The sequence below is a fragment of the Myodes glareolus genome, chromosome 2 (assembly GCF_982192425.1).
Source record: "Myodes glareolus chromosome 2, mMyoGla1.1, whole genome shotgun sequence".
NCBI classification, from domain to species: Eukaryota; Metazoa; Chordata; class Mammalia; order Rodentia; family Cricetidae; genus Myodes; species Myodes glareolus.
This window is the reverse complement of record NC_142027.1, coordinates 71,926,064-71,948,530: the sequence shown is the minus strand read 5'-3', so window position 1 is coordinate 71,948,530 and position 22,467 is coordinate 71,926,064. Positions and strand designations below refer to the sequence as shown.

The window sequence follows — 22,467 nt, the reverse complement described above, 5'->3', positions numbered from 1 at the left end:
GGTAATGCTCATACTTGCTCACAGAAAAAAAAATAAATGTATACTTTTCCAGTATCTTGTCATCATGAGGTTGAGCCCTCAAATACTGATTAAGAAAGCACGATTTTTGTTATTTCAAGATGAAATCACTTGTATAATGCATCTTAGCACCTCTGAAGACTCCTGAATTCTAACCCAGAAGTTTACAGTTTGTAATATTGTGTACTGGGGCAGGGGAGACAGTTCAGGGTTTAAGGGCATGTACTGCTCTTAAGAAGGACCTAAGTAAGCTCTTTCCCCAGCACCAACATAGGGTGGCTCACTACTGCCTGTAAATCCAGCTCCCAGGGATCCAAAGCCCTCTTCTGGACTCCATGGCCACCTTCACTCACATGTGCATGGACCCTGCCACATACATGTACATATACTTTTAAAAGAAACAGTGAAAGGTTATGTGTATTAGAATATTTGACCCTAAAACCTTCTCCATTTGGAACTATTAGTTATATCAGTGACATGGCTCAGCAGGTAAATGTAACTTGACACAAGTCAGAGTCTTCTGAAAGGAAGGAAATGCAGTTGAGAAAATGCCCACAAGAGATCTGGCTTTAGCATAATTTTCTTAATCAGTAATTGATTTGGGTGGGCTCAGCTCATTGTGGGTAGTGCCATCCCTGAGCTAGCAGTCCTGGCTTCTGTAAGAAAGTAGGCTGAGAAAGACATGAGAAACAAGTCCGTCTGCAGTACCCCTCCATGGCCTCTGCATCAGCTACTGCCTCCAGGTTCCTGCTGGGTTTCAGTTCCTGTTCTGACTTTCTTCAGTGATCTACTACAATGGGAAGCATATTCCAAATTAACCTTTCCCTCTTCTGCTTGCCTTTGGCCATGCTGCTTCATCACAGCAGTGGGGCTCGGCCTTTCTAAGGCTGCGGCCCTTTAATACAGTTCTTCATGTTGTGGTGCCCCAACCATAGAACTATGTTTATTCTTACTTCATAACTGTAATTATGCTACTATTATGATTCATAATATAAATATCTGTGTTTTCCAATGGTTTTAGGTGACCCCTATGAAAGTATCATTCCCCAACAAAGGGGTTGCGACCCACAGTTCGAGAACCACTGCATTACAGCAATAGAAGCCCTCACTGGGATGGCCACCAAGCCTAATGACTTTGAGGTTAGTCCCCAGAGTTCGTTATCTCCTTCCCATAGATGACTGTCCTCTGCCTCCACATTAACACTAAAGCACACACATGACACCCCCCCAACTGGTGTTCATTTGTTGGGACAAGAGTCAAGGGTACTTTCCAACACTGCTTCAAGACAGAGGGAACTGATGAGAAACTCAGACATTGACAGGAAATATAAGAGGGAGGGAGACGCCAGCATGATCACAAATCCCATGAGAAGACAGTGTTGCCAAACTTGTTCAAGAACCAAGAGAGTCTGAGTAATACAACTGGATGAAAGCGCTTTAACAATAACTGCATATTCATAAATTTAGCCAGGAGCTTAACATACACAACACTGAAGCAATTTCTCCAAGGCAGGTGTCGGAGGCTAGGGTGTCTAATCACAGCTATGAAAACAGTCATTTGTGACTGAGTTTAACCGAAACGCCCCTCCCCAGGGATATAAATAAAGAAACTTATTAAAGTCTATTGTATCAAAAAGGAAACAAAATGTATGCTTATGAACTACTACGGGAAACAGAAGAAAGTGAAAGCAAAATCTGACCTCCTTCTCTCAACTCAAGTAAAACTCACTGTTCTGAAAAGCAGTTGGCCAAAGAAGAAACTAGGTCAAACTATTGGTAGGGAAAAATATAAAGGATGGAATCCAAGCTACAATGACTAGCCTTGAATACTTGTCTAACTAATCTCATGAAGATGAAGAAACATATATGCGCCATGAAGTTAACTCAAAACAAATTTAGGAAAGAAGGGAAAACAAACCCTAATAAAAGAAAAAATTAAAACTATTATAGAATTAAAAGTCTGAGAGCTACTTTGTTATTAACCAGTAAAATGGAAAAAAAATACATTTAAAACCAGAATAAAAAGAAAAGGCAATTTTCTTAGCGATTTGGATCTGAGACATTCACCAAGAGATCAGGGGTGTGGTCTCCAGAGGGTGTGGTTTCCAGAGGGCGTGATCTCCAGCACAGCTTGGAGGTTTCACCTTCAAGATGTGGGTAGATAAGGAGGGTCCTAACCTTATCATGAATTATCCCACTGATAGGCTCACAGTTTAATGAACTATCACAAAGTGGTAAAAAATTGAGACAGTGAGACGAAATTAGTGGGACCATTCATTTGAAAGGCATATTTGGTCTCTAGTTTACCCCACCTCACTCCACCCAACCCCACTCCAGTCCGGCCATTTCCTTCCTTGCCTCACCATACTCCCATGCCCCACCTAGCCCTCACTTGCTCTCGTTCTGCATCCTGGCCTACAGAAGATGAGCAATTTCACTCTACAAATATTCCGTGTCATTATTTCCTCCACACTGAAGTTCCGGTCTCAACAGAGCCAAATAACCACAGACTAAATTTAAAAAAAAAATGAATTTTTTTTTAGATATTTTGTCAGACTTAGTGAAAACTGGTTAATAGGTGTGTGTGTGTGTGTGTGTGTGTGTGTGTGTGTATATATATATATATATATATATATATGTATATATATATATATATATATATATATATAATCTGTAGCGGTCACAGGAAGAGCTTAATACTTTAAGAAAATTTTTACCCCAAATGGTATGATAAAGTTTGATAATATCAATGAAATGGTATTAATGGTATCAAATTAAATGGTATTAATTTAAAACAGTATGACCCAAATCAATCTTTAAAACACCTTTTCAAAGTATGGATTTGGAGTCAAGTAATTTACTGCTAGATTTTTGTAAGTTGTCAAGAAAAAATTATTCTTATGTATTAAAAGCTTTATAGATAAAAGAAAAAGTTAAGTTTTTCTCTAAAGCCCAAACCTAACAATAATAAAAAAATGTCTGAAAAATACAACATGAAATGTAGTTCTTCAAAAAGCTACAAAATTCAGTTGAGCAAAAGTTTATTCTACTACAGCTAAGTAGGATTTTCTCTGGAATATGAGATAATAACAAAATTATTAAAATAACACATGTGTAGCTTGGGATAAGAAGATACAAAAAGAGTATTCATCTTGGCAGATAATGAAAAGTCATCTGTTGAAGTCTGTCTGCTGGCCTGGATTTTAAAATCTGTCTTGACTAATGCTAACAGAGGAGCTTTTCATTACCTAATAGGAGCTTTCCAAAATGATTTCACCAACAGCCAAAAACATATTTATGAGCAGTTTAAGTGACAAATCCTACAAGTGTTGTTATAAGGTGTCCATTTATCTGTTAGCCTTGATATTATCTAACATCCTGGATTCCATTCATTAGAAAACATAGGCGGGTATTTAGCTGTTTGAAAAGAAGAAGGAACACTCGTGTCTGCAATCACCATCACTGTTTTTCTGAAGCACGCACGACTCAAGGTAACAACAAAGGTCGGAAGGATTCTGGGTAGAAAGTGAAAGTGATACCACACCCTTCCTGTGTCACAGTGACATTTGGTTCTAAATACAACATGAAGAAGTGACTCACAACACCAAACAAAAGCAAACAGGATTAGTTCTCAGATGCACAGCACCGAGAGTGGAGAAAACTCCAGATGTTAATGGATAGATAAAAGAAATGTGGATAAAGATGGGGTGTGCTATGTTCTGCTTGTGAAATATCCCCATAGGCTCACACGTCTGAACTGGGTCCCAGCTGGTGAGCACTGCTTTGGATGGTTGAGGAACCTTAGGGAGGTAGCGCACCCTGAGGGAGGTAGAGCAGCAGGAGTAGGCCTTGAGAGGCATCTGAGGAGGCCTGACCCCTGTCATCTTTGCTTCCTGACTGTGAACACGTATGAACAACCACTGCATGCTCCTGCTATTGTGCCTTCCTCGCCACAAAGAACTGCATCCCCCAAACTGTAACACAGGCAAATGCCTCCTCCAGTTTCTGGTCATATCCTTGGCCACAAGAATAAGGAAATAAGAAACGAATGTGGAATGCTCCTGTGTGGGAATATTAAATTATATAAATCCATAAATTCTTCCCAAGGTGTCAAGACCCCAAGGGAGAAATGTTGAAGTTGGGCACATTATTCTACAATTCATCTGGAAGAAAATACACAAAAGTGAGATACTTTAAAAAATGAAGAGAAATGAGAGCCCATCACCCACATACTGCTTGTTAATGCACCAGGAAGGACAGTTGGTAACATGCCACTGCACACAGGTCCAGTGAACTAGAAAAGACAGTGTGAAAGCAGACCCGCTCTACACACAGATGCAATATGTGCAGGTAACACAAAGGTACAGTATCTAATACAAATTACCTAGAATTAAACAGTAACTTACATGAACATAGATATGATGAGGCTGGTATTACTCTCAGTGGGGGAATAAGTGAATGAAAGGGATATTAGATATTCAATAGTACAAAAATCTGCTAGAAAAATTGATTACTTGGGTAGACTAACTTGACTCACAGTAAACATACCTCACTGTATTAAAATTTAAAAAGCATTAAAATAAGTAAGTTTAATCGGTTCTGTTTTGTAATTAAAAAACCTTTCTGTGCATAAAGACAATGAGAAAATACAACTACAAAGGAAAAAAATGGCTCATACAGATAAATAAGGAAAGCAACAGAAATCTAATATGAAAATAGATTAAAATGTACATAGACAAGTCAGAGGCAACATGGTTAATAGTACAGATCTCTATTTCTCTTCATTGTTGATAAAAATCCAAATTAAAGCTAAATTAAATACCATGCTTTAAAAAGTCTTATCAGATCAGCAAAAGTTTGGTTTTAGTAAGTATTTTCATATTCCTCATTGGCTGTAATGCTACAAAACAACTAAAAGAAACAATGAAAATTGCTACAAATATTCTGAAATCAATGTAAATCATATCTCAAAAGCTGAAATATTTATTTCCACGTGATTTCACCAAACAGTTATGCTGGTTGTCTTAAGGAAATCGGAGGTCAGTTGAAATGATTTATAGAAGTTTTGTTTGCTTTTTCTTTAATGCTTTATAACTCAAACTGCTTCAGATTTGCTGTGTAGCCCAGATGATCTTGAACTCCCATCCTTTTGCCTCTACCCCCTAAATGCAAAGATTGTAGGCATGTGACACCACTCTAGTTTTATGTGGTAATGGGGTCTAAGCTTGGAGTTTTGGGCATGTGAGGTGAGGATTGCAGTAACTAAGCTATACTGCCTGGCATCATGAGTACGCTTTGATGTGGAATTACTTAACAATGCTGACACGGCGAAGCCAGCTGTGTGACAGATGAGATGTTCACGTGCCTGAACTTCCTAAGGCTCTGCTTGAACGGCCATAATCACTAACAGTATCTACTTCCGCTTTCAAAGGTGTGGAAGGACACACTCTGGATGGTTTGTTTACCTGACCAGAGGTCTTGATTATAGCTTTAAACACCTTGGGCTTTTGTTTTGGATTTGCCTTTATTCTACTTAGAGAAATATATTGGAGAAGACAGGCATTTTTTTAAAAAAAGCACATATTATAAATGTGAGGACATTCCTATGTGTTTCCCTAGGTCCTTTTCTTAAATGTTTTATTTAATTCTTACCACAAGACTGAAGGTCATACAATATTTCCATTCTACAAAGGAGGAAATAGGGGCATAAAAGACTTAATGCAACTGTCCCAACTTTATGAAGCTACTAAGAGGTTTTGTGAGTTCCTTAAAAGCCTTCTACAAAATGTCTTGATATATAAGCTTGGGTGTCGAATGGTTCTTGATGACTCATTTGACCATTTAATAATATCTGTATATCCTCAAATGAGCAGGTTTCTGCCCTTGGATGCTCTCTCCCGTCTGAGGCCATTTTACCTGGTTATCATGCAAGAGAGACGCAACGTCTCATTTGCTGGGAAACTGTGAGTCTGAGAAGGAAGTGGGGACAGAAAAGGACTCAGAACGAAACTATAAACTTTGTACACTTACAGTTTGTGTAGATGGGTTTCCGAAATGGCTTTCCCTTAGAAAATATGAAAGCTACTGAGATACAGTTGAAGGTGACGATGGGCCACAAGGTAGTGCTCTCAAAACTTAGAACGGAAGCAGGAACCAAAGTTGCGTTTCCAGTCCAGTTTCGCTCCACACTCATATTGGTTGAGAAATTACTTTGGTTGGTGAGGAAGCATTCACTACGAAAGAATTGCCAGCATTTATGAACATTTTCTATACTTTCTAAATAAATCTATTAGATGACAATGTAATTTAATTACTACCAGGTGACTTCGGCTTTTCACCTATCCCTGTTGGTGGCTGACAGGACAAGTCATGTTTACTTCTCATAATGACAAAGCAGAAATAAAATTCAGAAGAAATCAAAATTATCTCCTGTCTGTCCTCCAAGTAGAAGAGATAATCTGTCTTGAGAGGCCTTAGGTGACAATTTCTAGGGAAACTGCTGTCAAATCAAACAGCAAATGTACCATATGGAAAAATGTGTATTTATGTGTCTGTGTGCTTTTGTGTGTGTGTGTGTATGTGTTTAGACTCATGTGGATATTTACATGAATGTGTATATGTATGTATGTGTCTGTGTTATGTTTATTGGTGTGTGTATATTCTCTTTTATTTATTGATGGAAGCCTCTTGACTTGCATCCTGAGCTGTTTCTCTGCTTCACTCTCTCCTCGGAAGCTAAGGGATTGTAGTAAAGACCCAGCATAGTGTGTCTGATCGTGAGGTGTCTCTGGCTCTAGCATACTGACAAGGTAAGCTCAGACTTCTCAGCCTCACTGAGAAGACTTGCACATTCTGCCCTCAACCTATCTTTCTGGTCTTATTTTTTCCAAGTCCCCTACCGAGACCTCTTATTCTGCTAACACAACAACAGCTCTTCCCAAACTATTACAAAAGTTTGAGATGGATATACAGTTCCCATTAATTGCAGTTTTATTTATTCTTCACCCTTCATTATATCTAACTCTGGATGAGAATTAGTTCTAGTTCCCCTCCCCTGTTCTTTCCTTTTGCTGCATTTAGCTCATTATTTTGTTGAGTTTTTTTTTTATTTTCACCCATATATTATGAGTTTCCTTTGTGGTTTTTGTATTAATTTACAACAATTTCTTTGGCATCTATCATAATGGAAGCATACAATATTTACTCAGCAAAATGTGTCTTTAAGATCTAGGCTTTGCCAGCTCTCAGCGACCTACTTGCAATGCACTTCTTTATTACTATGACGAAACCTGAAAATTAGTTTTAGTTGACTTTCTTGTTTAGCCTGAAACTTTTAAATTACTTTTCATCTGTTTATAACTTATTTTCCAATTAACTCAAATGTAAGACAACTTCTTCTGCTTCTTTCCTTACTTCTTTCTTCCTTCTACCTCCTCTTCTCCTTCGCCACTGCCGCCTTCATCATCATTGTCTTCTTTTTTTCTTCTACTTTTCTTTTCTCTTCTTCTTTGCTGCTGCCTTCTTTGTCATCATTGTCTTTGTCTTCTTTTTCTTCTTCTTTATCGTCTCCTTCTCCTTCTCCTTCTTTGAAATAGTGGCTGCTTAGCTTTATGTCAACTCGACACAAGCTAGAGTCATTTGGAAAGAGAGAACCTCAACCGAGAACATGCCTCTCTCGAGTTGGCCTGTAGGCAAGTCTGTGGTGCATTTTTCTTGACTGGGGATTGATGTTAGAGGGCCTAGCCCATGGTGGTGATGCTCTGGGCAGGTGGTCCTGGATGGTGGAAGAAAGCAGGCTGAGCCCCCCCACGAGGAGCCAGCCAGTAAGCAGCACTCCTCCATAGTTTCAGCCTCCAGGTATTGCCAGATTCTGCCAGTTCCTTCCCTGACTTCTCTCAGGAATAGAGTGTGATCCTAGAGCAGTAAACAGAAAATAAGCCCTGTCCTCCCCAAGTTTCTTTTGGTCATAGTCTTATGTCACAGTAGAAAGTGTCTTTCTACATAGTCAAAGTTGGCATTGACCTCATGATCTTCCTGTCTCAGACTTCTAAGAAGTGGGAATATAGGTATGCATCACTGTTCCCAGCCAGGTTTAATTTGTAATACCTTTGGGTTTTATGATTTATAAATGTGCTTTGTATATAGTAGATGTTCCATTTGCTATATAATGTTTGCAAAGATCCAGCAGTCATAGTCTTGATATGGGTGGGTTCATAAGCCAGAGGCCCTGGCTCTCAGAGCTTTACACCAAAGAGTTTGCAATTCTGTCCAATCACATTGCAGACAAGGAAGGTGAGCGCTGGTGTGAGGCAAGTAGTGATAGACCCAGGGCCATCTTGGCTTCCTGGCCATGCTGCAATGGCTCCATCCTGCTTCCTCCTATTTCCAATCACAGTTGTACTTCTCTGTGTATATTTGCTCCAAATGAGGGGGACATTTGGTTCTGAAACTTTGTGGGACTGTGTAGTCCAAGTCACACTTGAATTGCTGACATGGGAGTCTGAATGAAGATCTTACTTGTCACTTGCTCCATTCCTGTTTCTGTGCTCTGGGGTTCTGAGGCCATTAGGCTCACAGTGGAGAGTACAAGCTTGAGTTCAGAAGGAGAATAATATTTCCTCGGGAAAAGGAAATCCTGAGTTTCCATATTGCCTATGGCTGTTCCTGTACTACAGTAGCATCATCAACTCGTTGCCAGAAGATCCTCCACCTCAGAAAGCCTGTGATGCTCTTCCCTGACTCTGTGCAGGAATGCTTACCAAGCCTTGGTCTGCACGAAATCCATGCCCCAAGGAATGGACATATCCAGGCATCTAGCTGTTAGATCATCTCATCAGCAACCATGGTGACAGATCTTTCCCTGCAAACTCCCCGTACTCACCCAGCATGCCACCCATTAAATGCATTCTGTTCTATCATTTATGATTTGCAGTATGAAAGTATTGTTTTGGAGGTTTTGTTGCTATCAAGTTAGATAATGTCACGGTGCACTGCCTACATCCTTTTCAGAATGGAAACCTAGGGGAATGGACTCACCTGTACTGATAGGCCTCGCAGTACCAGGGCTGCTGCTTCACAGAGAGGAAGGCAGACACGAGCACAATGCAGGTGAAGCAGGAATTCAGGAAGACCGAGAGCAGCAGCTGAGGAGAAAGCAGTTGTCCTGCTGGTCTGTATGGGGCCAGCTTCGGGTAGGCGTGATTTATGCTCACTGAAAAACAGGTATATGGTTTTCCTTTAGAATTTTGCTTTTGAGGCTAAAAGATGAGCTGCATAGCCCCTTGAGTCTCTGAGTAAGACTCAGCTTGAGAAAGCACCAACCGAAGGGTTACGCCTACACCAGCCATTATGTCATTGCACATCCATCTCTATTAATCTTGGTCTCCTCTATGCTTTGGTTTTACTTTCAGAAGTAGAACATAAAGGTCTGATAGGTTCTGTAATTGACGACATGGTGCTCATATTTTTCCCATGGATTCAGCAGAGATGATACATAAAGCAAGATGAGAGGTACCATCCTAACTAATCTCTGTATGGTAATTAAAAGATAGCATCCACTCTGTTGGTCAACCAATGGTGTCCAAGCACTTCAATGGGCCAGGCACTGTGATAGATCTTACGTTGTGCTTGGTTCCTTTCTGGATACACATGTCAGGGGGAATTGCTACTGCGCGTTCCATTTGGTCTGCTACAGGAGGCAGGCTCATAAAAATCTTGTTTTCAGATAACAAAGCTAAAATATATTGCATTTTCAACCCTAGGGTTTGTCATTTAAAGTGATTGGAAATACAAAAAAAAGAACATATAATTTTTTAAATATGACTACATACTTCGTAGACGCTTGGTGCTCTAACAGACCAATGAGCACGGAATGTGCTCTGCCTTTCAGGACAGAGCAGGAGAAAAGGCACGGGGAGTTACCAATTCAGACCATCTCATTTAAAGATGTATATAAGTCAGGCTTTAATCCCTGTCTTCCAATATGTCCCCTCATCTCCTTTCTCGGCTTGTTACTTTTCAATTTTAAGAAGGTAGAGCGCATGTACTTCAATTTATGTTCATGCATGTGGATGTGAGGGAGAAGGGAATTGATGTAGACTTTAGGATAATCAAACCATGAAATAGATTTCTGTTCACTGTGTGATCTGCGATGACGATGGGAACTTTCTGGTACTTCACTTTTTTATGTAAAGTAAGAGTATGGTGTAATGTTTAAGCACATCTCAAAGGCCCTCCCAACTAGCTTGTTCTAAAGCTTCTCTATGACTACCTAAGGCATCACTGTTACATCCCAGTGTTTTCAGAGCAGAATGTTAGAGGCTGGGAAATATGCAGGGTCACGTACTCTGCCTTCCCAGTTCTAAGTTGAGTGGATACACAGAAACTATGTTTATTACCAAGGAATATGATGGACACAAAGGTACTAATTTAGAGTACAGTTTGGTCCTGTATTATCCATTTAGCAAAATAGTGGTAGTAAGTTTATCCTGGGCCTGGCCTGTGAGTTCCTCTACCATCAGTTCTTAGCCATATTTATAGTATCGGGCACACATTTCTTTCTGCTTCATTATAAGCAGAAAGTGGTTGGTTACCTGTGTAACCTTTGTGACACTATTGCACTCATGGACAATTCTTGCAATACTAGTCGTTACTGTGCTTTACAAAATTCACAGCTGATGAAAATCTGTTGAGGACTTTTCCCTCATTAGCCTACATAACACTTTCCAGTACTAAAATGATAGCTAACAAGGAGGAAACTTCTTTGACCACTTGATTTCCCTATGTCCTATGTGTTGTGTCTTTAGCAACAAGGTCTTACCACCAAGTTGTGGTGGGAAACCAGAGCAATGGCAATAGTTTAGGTTGTTTGGGGGTATCTCTTGGACACTCCTATTGAACACTATGCTTTTTATAGGGCAACCTCTTTATTTAAATTTTAGGAATTCTGTCTCTTATGTAGGGTGACTCCAATACCTCTATACAAATATCTATACATGTATTACAAAATACAAATATATATATATATATATATATATGAGGCTTATAAAAATAGTAGGTTTGCATATGGCCTTTTCAAACCTCTTTAGTGTTAATTATCCCCTCTTCTACCCCTTTCTCTCTCCTAACTGTCCATCCTATACCTTCCCTTTTCATCAGTTCTTCTCAGAGAAATGTATCTGTGCAGTGGGTGGCTGTTAACTCAGAAACACATGCTGATCAAAGTGCAGCGAATAAGTGGCATGATTCAACCACAAAAGGGACATCTCTACTTTGCCACTCATAGGGTTCAGGAAATATGACAGAAGATGGGGATTGAAAGATTGTTAGAACCGGATATCTGGGAGGACAAGATTGTAACAGTGTCATTTGGATGTGACTGGACCGTCACATTGATGAATTTATAGCAGCTCTGCTATATAAATAATATATAATGGCATAAGGCCTAGCAAGACAGTATTATAGCATGGAGAGAGGAGAAGCCCATGAGACCATACCCATAGTCAAGGAGTTACTGGCAGTTTGCTATGACTTCTGAGGAAGTCAGTTTTATTTAATGGTGTTTGCCTATGGTAGGTGGACCATGCTTCAGCAGATGGCCCCACACCCATGCATATGTGGGCAGCATAGACTGCACCTGATGGGCTATTCTTTTAATAGGACATGAAGTTGGAAGGTGGAAGATGAGCCTCAAAGGTGTCAAGGATAGGGAGGAAATGTAATAAAATGACATTCTGTGAAACTGTCAAAGAATTAATAAAAAACATTGTTCTTAAAAAAAAAGAATATGACATACTTTTATCCCTAGATTCTATGATACATCCCCTGAATCCTTGACATTTTCTAGGTGAAAGGAACATCTTTATTTTCACAATGGGCACTAATAGTTTATGCTAAGATGACTAATGCTAGGGGCTGGAGAGAGAGCTCAGTAGTTAAAGAATGCCTGTTGTTCTTGAAGAGGACCTGAGTTCAGTTTCCAGAGTGGTTCACAACTGGCTTTAACTCCAGTTGCAGGGAATCTGATTCTCTTCAGGCTCCTGTGAGATCCAGGCACACAAGTGATGCAAATACAGACAGACAGACAAACACCCGTACACTTCACAATAAACCTGAAAGTAAGTTTTAAAAGATAATTGTGGTTTTGAAGAGAATTGGAGCTAACCATGTCATGCAGAAATGCAGCTGGCCACAACCCTATAGACCGCCAGTAAAGCTGGGGCTTCAGGCAACTTCTCTGCCTGACCTGGAAGAGGAGAAGAGCTGGAGATTGAGTTCAGCCTTGTGGCAAATGATTCAATAGATTGTGTTAGATAATGAAACCTCAGTATAAACTGATGTGGAAGCTTAGTTGAACTCTGGTTGGCAGTATTCTGTACATTATCACACATGTGTGTGCCAGAAAGATGAAGCAGTTGGATTTTGCAACGGAATAACAGTGGAAGAAACCTTTAGGACCCTTCCCAGAGTTTGTTCCATGTGTCTCTCCCCTTGGCTAATTCTAACTTGTATTATTTTTCCATGAATAAAACCATGATAATAAACACTACACTTGTGTGGGCTCTGAGAAACAGCAAATTATTGAATACCGGATGATGGGTGGTGGAGCTGCTAAATTATAGATAGCTAGTCAAAATTCAGATGACTTAGGAGCTCCAAATGTTGACCCTGGTGTCTGAAGTGAAACCATTCTTGTGATTGTGTCCTCAGCCTGTGATATCTGATCTATCCATGGGTAGTTGGTGTCAGATGTGGCTAATTGAGTGCATTGAGAAGTGGACGGTGATCATATAATGTGCATGGTCATACAAGTGCTCATACAATATGGGCAGTGGGCAGTGCTGAAGCATGTGCAGCCATCTTGCTTCTAAGTCACAGAAGGCAAAGGCTGCAGTGTTTAGGATGCCTTCCACATCTGAGATGCAACTATCAAGTTGAGGAGGAGACTGTGGATACTCAATACAGGTATCATCACAGCTCTGGGCGATACCCCCTTCTTCCCACACATGCTCAGTACAGACTCTGCCTCCCTCTTCAACACAAAAACCATAGGAGATTGGCATTTAATTGGGGCTTGCTGGTCATGGTGATGTTAGCGTTTGTTTCAAACAATCTTGCATGGCTCACAATGTCAGGCTCTGCCAGGCTCTGCTGAAAATACACTGTCTGGCCCATCACAGTGGCCCTACAATGAGAAAGGCGGGATTGATCTGAGCTCAACTTGATTGGAATAAACTATTTCCAGTGTAAAGCATAGCTGAGAAACCTAGATCAGCTGAATGACAGTCAACATCTAGGCCCATAAACTGGGAGAGAAATTGCTTGGTGACATAAGTCACCGAATTTGGGGTGAGTTGTGATGCTGTGATATTGTGGCACCAGCTGGTTGTTATTTTTACACTGGGTATTAAACATTTCCTATATCAGAGATTCCTTGTATTTCTAATAAGAAATCTGTATTCCTGGTTATTAGAAGAAAACGATTACTGGTTTGGGACACCCATTAAACTCCAGAGATTGTGCCAAGTGATTTTTATAAATATTATCTTTGTTTCCTTAAAAAGCAATACAAAATAGGTTAAGTTTTGCAGATGAATAAACAAGTTAAAGTAGATTCTCTTTCTTAAGGACACAGTGAGTAGCCCAGCAATGATATGAACACAAAAGAGTCCGATCCTAAAGCCTGTGGTCTCTGCCTGCACTATTTGCAACAGGATGGATTTCTAAGTTTAAAAGAACACAGTGGGATACCTGAACCAGCCTGGAGAGCAGCACGGTTTATAACCAGGCAGGAAAATTATGAATTGTCCAGATTTTCTTAAAATGAAGATGATAACATTTGCTATTCAGATTGTATGCCGAAAAATACAAGCTTATGAGATAATATATTTCACCTAAAATTAGTTATTTCCTTTTCTGAGCTCACCCAGTGTGTTATTCATGTTGGTATCCTACTGCAGGATGTTGTACAGTAAGTCATATTGTTCACACATGCCACCTTGCAGACTGTGAACTCCCTGCGAAAGGAACCCCGCCTTGTTCCACTTTTATCTCCCACCAAACCTCACACTGAGCCTGCTACAGGGGAGAAATTGACATTTCAAATTATGATCTTTAATTGTTCAAAATCATTGGATGCATATATATTGGAAATTATACATTATAATTCGCGTGCTCCAAATTTAAAGGCGACCGTAAATCTATAAACCAAGCTCTGAGTGTTCCTCACGAGATTCCCAGGGTGTACATCTCCCACAAGAGTCTCCAAAGGATCATACGCAGAAAAGGTCACTGCCATTTGAGGAGAGGTTTATGTAAAAGATGCCTGTGTATGATGGACAGATGCCTTCTTAACCTAATTGTCTCCATGTGGCCTCCTCCTATCTACTGAAATATGTCGTCTTACTGGACCAGGCTGGACCCCATCATCAGCTACTGCAATGACTGTCTTAAAACCATGCTACATCAACATGTTATCCATTCCAAAGACTTGCTGAAGAGACAGTGAAAGTTTGAGATCATTAGCTGTGGGTAAGCAGAGGGGGGGGGGCAAATGAAAATGGTGGTGCTTCCACTGGAGCATCACCTCTTAGGACATTGGCCATGGAGGTGACCAGAGGAGAACACATTAAAACTGTAAGCTGCGGGGCTGGAGAGATGGCTCAGTGGTTAAGAGCATTGCCTGCTCTTCCAGAGGTCCTGAGTTCAATTCCCAGCAACCACATGGTGGCTCACAACCATCTGTAATGAGGTCTGGTGCCCTCTTCTGGCCTGCAGACATACACACAGACAGAATATTGTATACATAATAAATAAATAAATTAAAAAAATAACTGTAAGCTGCACTGAAAAGGAGAGAGGGGATGGTTTGAGAATAAAGGGATCCCATTGTTGACCCTTTAGTGTGCAAGAAATATATTTTTATCACCTCCTTCCTGTATGTTCTTGATGTAGTCTTGCTAGATCTCATAGAAGGCAGCAATTGTGTTCCTAACTCAAACTCCCACACAGACTGGAGTCAAGCTGGACAGTACACTGTGCATTTTCTCAATTGACTTTCTCCTGGTATCTTTTTCTCACTTTTTCTTTACTGTATCATATCTTGTATTCTTATCTGCATATGCTCCAATCTCTGGGATCTTTGGCAAATTATTTAAGAAATAGTAATTTCCTTGAGCAAAATGACCTTGTTAGGTTCTACAGTTCAGCTAAAAGGATGCTGATGGAGGGCCCATCACAGTACATGGAACAATAGACTCACAGCGTGCTGAATGAGCTCACAATGAGCCCTTCCTTTCCACCTATTGGGAAGATTGGCCATCTTGGTAAGCGCTTGAGAAGAATCAAACTGTGTTCAACAAGGTTGGTTTCTTTAGAAACTGAAAAACATGGGCCACAGTTCGAACCTTGCTTCAGAATTGGACGGAGTTATTCCAGGCTTTTCTGCACTCACCTGCATGGTATTGGTTGTGGAACAGACTGACATGGGGGTGGGGCCACCGCACCCCTTTCCGTGGTACTACCCTGCTGACTCTCATCCCAACTGTTCATCCTATGAAATTCAGTGTCTCCTCAGAGCACCAGCTCAGCTGGGGACTAGGGTGACTCAGTTCAGGGCCATAGTTTTCTCGAGGAGAAAAGTTTCTCAGAAGGTGATAGGTCAGACGCCGTTCCATTAGGACAGTAGCACTTTATCTAATGACCAACAATCATGCAGCACGTTCAGTCAATAGGCTGAACCCTAAGGAAACCTGGGACAGTGAGGTTAAAGGCAAGAAGCAGCTATTTCTGCTTGTTCATCCCCCTTTGCTTTTAGATATTCTGTTTTCCCGTTCCCATAAGCTTAGTCATAGCTCAGGTAGAACATTTCCTGGTCGGTATATGGTGTTGGAATGATCTCACCTTTTGATGTGAGAGACCCAGTGGCTTGGCTGCCTCTATGGTTCCTTTGCTTTTCACCTCACTTCAGAGAATGGGGGCAGCCAGGGGAAAAGCTCTTACTTAACCTTAGTTGCTGTTTCCCTCCTGGTAGATGCTCTCTAATGCGGCAACTATCTAAACTTAGGCAGTCTGCACAGGGCTCACTGGTGGGTTCTGCAGGGCTTCCCTGTGGACTGGTATGGATGATAATCACATCTGGACTGGTGAGGATGGTAATCCCATCTGGATTAGTGTGAATGGTAATCCCATTTGGACTGGTGAGGATGGTAATCCTACCTGGACTGGTGTGCATAGTAATTACATCTGAACTAGTGAGGATGGTAATCCCATCTGAACTGGTGTGCATGGTATTCACATCTGGATTACTATGAATGGTAATCACATCTGGACTGATATGAATGCCAATCTCTCCCTCTGACTCCTCAGGAATGTTTTTTTCAAATATCTCCTGGAAAACACACCTTAAGACTTGTGCAGCCCGCCCCCATTGGGCAACTTCTTGCTATGATACTTCCAGCCTGAAAAAGTTCTGTAGTTTTTCCTTTACCTACAAGATAAATGATATATGGCTTCCATTCATGACTCTCCTCTCTCTCCTTATCACTATGAAGAGGTGAGCAAAACACAATACCCCCTCAGAGTCACCCAGACTTTCCTAAAACACTTCCTATGACTCTCTTTCCTTGAGTGTAGCAATCCTGGGAGGAAGCAAGACTTCATACTTGTTTCAGTTCTCCTTAAAGCACACCTTCATAACCATGGCTACAGTTCTTCATGGGATCGATATGCAGGTAATGGATAGAGGGGGGAATGGTTTCAAAATGGAAGGACCAATAAGGATCTCTTGAAAAGATACTGTAGAAATATTGCCATCATCTCTCTTCATGCTCAATGGGCACTACCATTCACTGTTCTCAAATATACAGGTAAAAAAGCCTGCACCCAATAGGAAAGCATCATCCAGCACCCATCCACACCAACATTCTCTTCTTACTCTGTGTTAGACACATATAGACATTCGAGGGCATAAGATGCTGATGGCTCAGGTTTAGTGTTTAATTGGGGAGGTTATATTCATGAGTTGAAGAAGCACAAATTCAAATTAAAGAATGGCCTGGTGGCATACACTTAGGAAGTTCCAGAGAAAGGAGAGTTGGTTGTTTTAATGATGATTTGTCATTAGAGAAGAGAGAGAAGAGAAAGATTAGTGGCGGCTTCAAAGGAGAAACAGGATCCACTCTAACCCTAGAAATATGGGAAGATTTCAAAAGTGCTCAGGGCTACCGAGATGTCTCAGTGGTTAAGAGTGGGTACTGCTTACTTATAGCCCATGGGTACTGTACTCACACGCACAATACCTTCCCAAGACATAAACATGATTTGGTATTTTTAAAGAGTCTTTTATTCAAAGGAAGAAATTTCCAGTGGAAGGAACTAGCATGCATAAGAGGCAGTAGATAAATATGGGATGCAAGGCTTTCAGCTTGACAGCAATGTAGGATAAGTGAGAGGAAGCAGCAGAGATATCATCTGAAAACTGAGTCAGGCCAGATCAGAGAGTGGAGTCTTGACTGTCAGGCTGTGAACTGGGGATATTCATCTGCTTCCTTTAAAGGTGACAAGCATTGAATATGACCTCTATAAAGGATGCTCATCAAGACTCCTTATGTTTCCAAGTCCCAGTGTAAAGCTTACACTGGGAAAAGGCAATATTGTCACAGTTTTGTTATTTACTTACATATCTGTACATGCCATGACTTGTTCCCAGGAGATATTTGAGTGACAGAAGACAGCCATGGCCTTCAGCCCATAGCACCGCCTGCAAATGTAGGCCCTGGAAACGCCTGGGCTTCCTTCCCTTTCCAACATCACTCATAAATAAATCATTCAAATTGCTTAAAAATACCCAGCATCATAGAACCATTATCACTAATTCAAAATTATTCGTCTCGGTGAATATTAATAACATTGTAGTAGAAAATATAAAATAGGCTTGGAATAGGCACTTCGACCTAATAATCAAAATTGATATTACTTATATCATGGAGACTGGTAAATTTTTATCATTGGGTAGATAAAATAGATGACTTCAATATCAGTTTTGTACTTTAAGATGCGACATGAAACTGTCAAGGTTATGAATATCCCGAAATGCCTGATATTTCATCTGTTGTTTTTCATAACACCTCACCGTTGAACAGAGAAGGTGACAATGCCATCCTTCTCCGTGTTCTCTGTTGAGACAGTCACCTTTCTCGCTTATTAAGAGTTAGCATCAAGCCCCGAGTTCCTTGATCAAAGACACTTTATCAATGTCATCTCGGGAGAAGGAAGTGAGCAATAGCTGTTGCGAGCCACACCTCGCATCCCAGCGAACGGTACCAGAACAAAACAGTAGCATTTGTTCTCGCGAGTCAAAGACGGAGCAAAAGTCTCGTTTTGTGTCAATGCGAGACGGAGTTGAATAATGGAAAGTGACCTTTGGGTTTAAAAATAAAAAGTCCTTTCTTGATTCCTTACCCATTTTTCTATGGACAGGACGCAACACTACAAAGAACTAAGACTATATTGACAAGTTCTCAAGGCAAAGACCTATTTATTATCAGGTTATTTTGCCACAGGGCTGGGGGCGCCAAGCTTCCACTCGCTGCTAATGTTACTTTAAATAAAATCAAACACTGAGGTTTTCGTCATTATGTTGTCGTTTCCTTATAACGTTCCTATTTGTGCGTTTCCGGGGTTTTACAGACACACATACATGCACACACACTTACTTGTTAAGCTGACCATCAGTGTGATGGACACGTCTTGCATGAGATACTGGTAGTTACCAAAGATCTGCAGTTGCTGAAAGAAGGGAGAGCCAGCGTAAGTCTCATGCCTGGTACCGTTGTGCTTGCCATTCGCAGTGCTTGGTAGGCAGCTGCTATGTCTTTCTTCTTTTCCAAAAGAAAATATGGTCCGAAATCCATCGGTATCCCATTAGACTAAATGACCCCAGTAGCTATTTTCTCCGTATTTAACTCATTTCTTCATAATCAGAACCTAGCCAGCCTCCTACTGGCCACGTTTGCCCTGGCAGGCATCACGGCAGCCTGAACAGCTGAATTCTCAGCACAAGATGTAACAGTCTGAAAGTTTCTAATGGAATTTTAAACACAATTTAAAGTCAAGGCCCCAATTCATTTAACCATGTAGGCCTTCACTCTTGAGTATGGACTAGTGCCAACATAATGAAGCTGGGGTTCACTCATGTCCCCAAACTGAACTAGGCCTTTCCCTACTGACTCGGTGGTTCTCAATTTTCCTACAGCTGCAACCCTAAAATGATTTCATTGCTACTTCCTAACTGTAATTTTGCTATAGTTATACATCCTAATGTAAATATGTTTTTTTCCCAATGGTCTGAGGTTACTCCTGTGAAAGGGTGGCTCGACTCCCCCCAAGGGGTTTCAACCCACAGGTTGAGAACCAGTGCCCTGATTAAGCCAGTGCAGAATTTAGTCTGCTATCTCTGCCTTCGCAAGGTCTGGGTACACACAGAACTTAGCTTTCCAGGTCACATTTTTGGAGCTGAACCCATAAGGCCAAAAAGTCAAACCATTATTCTTGGGGAATGTCTTTGCAGGACCTTGAGCAGCCAGGCCTGGGGACCTACTCCATAGCTAATGACTGAGTTCCACGCTGTAATCTGGTGCGGATGTGTTGCAGATGTCTGCAAGCGAGCATATGCTGGACTTTCCAAAGGCTCTGGACCCGTGTCTGGGCTGAGGTGCTCGGATGACACACCCATCACGCTCCAGACAGCAGTGGACAACTGCTGAGCGGACCGATTACAGCTCTCTTCAGTTCTGCGCCCAGTTTCATTAAAAGGTAGAACATTTTGCCTCTTGATTCCCAACTGTTCTTTATCTACTCCCTCCCATGTGTGTGTATGTGGGGGGGGGGGAGGGAGAGAGAGAGAGAACTGAACACATTCTGTGTGCACTTGCATGCAAAGGGGTAAACGTCTGTGTACGCATGTGTGAGGCCAGAGGTCAGGATCAGGTGTCTCCCTTATGGTTCTCCACTTTATTTAAATATTTATGTATTTATTTTTGAGATGGTCTCTCACTGACCCTGGAGCTCACCAGTTGACTAGACTGCCCGGCCATCGAGTACCCGAGATCTTCCGGTCCCTGCCTCCCATCACTGGAACTATAAGGTGTGTGTTACCAAGTCCAGCTTTTTATGTGGATGCTGAGCCTCTGATCCCAGCGAGCACTTCACTGACTGAGTCATCTCCCTGGCCCTGGGTTACTGTCTCTTGTCCTTTCTCCGAGTGGGAAAATTGCATGAAAAAAGAACACAAGGAAACCTATTCAACAGCAGCTATAGACTTTTCAGTAAGGACAGCTCTCCTAGAACTGTGGAGACCGTGAAAATAGGTCACTGACTTTCCAGAGGTGGGAGCTGGCCAGGGGCAAGATCCGCTTTGCATTTTGGATTGAGGTAAGGCTTGAAGGGGGTTTCCTGACCCCCTCCCTACCTGCTGGCTATTTAGCCTCTCATGTGTGTCCTTGCCAGCAATAACCAACAATATACCCTAATCCTGGGCCTCCCATTCACCTCTAAATATCCTCCCAAAACAATAAAACAGCTGAATTCCTCAAGTGTCCTCTGAGCCTGTTAGATTCTTTCATTATAGAGCAAACTATACTTGAAATAATGAAGATTATTTTTAATCTATACACAGCTCCTCTATGCAGCTAACTTCTAAACGAAGATCACCATTTGTTGTTTAGAGTCCTTGGTCATTTTAAGGAACCACCACTCCTTCACTGGTGTGTCTAATTCTATTAAATTCTGAGTAGGTTCTGCAGGACAGCCCCACTGTGGGAGATTTTTAGCATTCCTGTTCTTCAAAATCCAATTCAAAAACTTCTCTTCCTCTTTATCTCTTTTGAGTCTTTTACCAAAATATTCCACAGTTGGAGGCAGATCCATTTCCTGCGGAGTTATATTTAGGTTGCTCTCAAGCTCTGTTTATACCCCAAGGAAGAGACAGGCTTGCAGAGGTCAAGAGTCTCGGATTATCCAGGGAAAACCAACACCCTAGACCACAGATCCAGGGCTACTGACTGCGAGCCTCGGCTGCACGAAGCACCCCGGCTTCTCGAGTTTGCGGGCATCTGTTTCTGAGAAATGTCACGTATTTATAAACATTCGATAGGGTGTGGGATCCACATCCCACAGCTATAAATACAATGAGATCTGAGAAGAAGTGATTTTAATTCATACCCAGTAGAGAAGTGATGTTCCAATAAACTGGATGATGCCATACATGGTCAAGTATTTAAATACACCAAAGGATGAAACCAGAGCAGCTCGGCCCTCCCTGTTTAGAGCAAACAAACACAAAATCTGCTTATATAAGTCACACAGCCCCTAGTCTTAGCATTTCAAAAGGAGTTCATTTAAATTTTTTTCATTCTTTGGCAATTCCCATATGTATACAATGTATATAATACATTTGGCCACTCACCTCTCCACCCTCCCATATCCTTTCCTCACCCTTACCAAGACCTTTACCCCTGCACCAAATCCCCATCCCACTTTTGCATCTTGGTAATGATTTTTGTTTCTGCTTTGTTTTAAAGCATTGCATTATAGGTCGAACCAGAGCCACCCATATGAGCATGCGTGTGAAGCTAACCACTGAGGCATGTGTAACACGCCACTGATTGCACCTCTAAAGACAGCCCTTGACTGACAGTAGAGCCCCATGGAGGCTGCCCCGTAGAGGCCATGACTGAATGTTTGCATAGTAGGTCTTGCGCATGCCCTGTGCCGGCAACTGACACTCTTATGAGTTCATGTATGGCACAGCCATCTCACACCTATCACATTCTCTCTCTGGCATTCTTTCTGCCCCCTCTTCCGTAATGACCCCAAGCTTTAGCATGTGATGCAAATGACCCACCAGAGGAGGTAATATGGGTGACCCACATAAGGCTGAGGAAGGAGTTCATGTTTAATAGCCTGTCTTAAACTTAGCCATATATTCATTCTTTCAACTGTCTTTTTTTTATCATATGCTTACCTTTTTTTTTTTTACAATGCTGTAAATCAAAATCAGGTCTTCCACATGCTAGGCAAGTACTTTACCACGGAGCTACGTCCATAGGAAATTATTCAATCTTTTTTCTGTATGATTTCTTAAATTTTTATTTGTGTGTGTTACATGTATGTTAATATACAGGTACATATACACATTGCACATACACGTGGAGGCCAGAATAGGCTGGCATGTGTCTTCTTCAATCACTCTCCAACCAGTGGCTTGAGACAGAGTCTCTAACTGGTTAGAAGTTTGTGGTTTTGCTAAGTGGCTAGTTGGGGAGCTATTAGGGTCCACTTGTTTCTGATCCTCAACACTGGGATTCCAGGCAGACAAATCTAGGTCAAACTCTTTGTGTCAGTGCTTGGGATTTGAAATCAGGTCTTTAAGCTTGCGAGCCACATGCTCTG

The 22,467-nt window shown here is 41.3% G+C and overlaps 1 protein-coding gene across 2 annotated transcripts in view; it reads right to left on the bottom strand.

Annotated features, from left to right (window-relative positions):
• Positions 1-22,467, bottom strand: part of Atp13a5 (ATPase 13A5) — a 129,689-nt gene that overhangs the window by 11,297 nt on the left and 95,925 nt on the right. For both annotated transcript variants that reach the window (XM_048453938.3, XM_048453939.3), the window contains exons 24-27: positions 21,238-21,334; positions 18,732-18,804; positions 9,055-9,229; positions 6,049-6,251 (exon numbers count right to left, since the gene is read on the bottom strand). In XM_048453938.3, the coding sequence (XP_048309895.3) occupies positions 6,049-6,251; positions 9,055-9,229; positions 18,732-18,804; positions 21,238-21,334 (548 nt within the window). The remainder of the gene's footprint in view (positions 1-6,048; positions 6,252-9,054; positions 9,230-18,731; positions 18,805-21,237; positions 21,335-22,467) is intronic.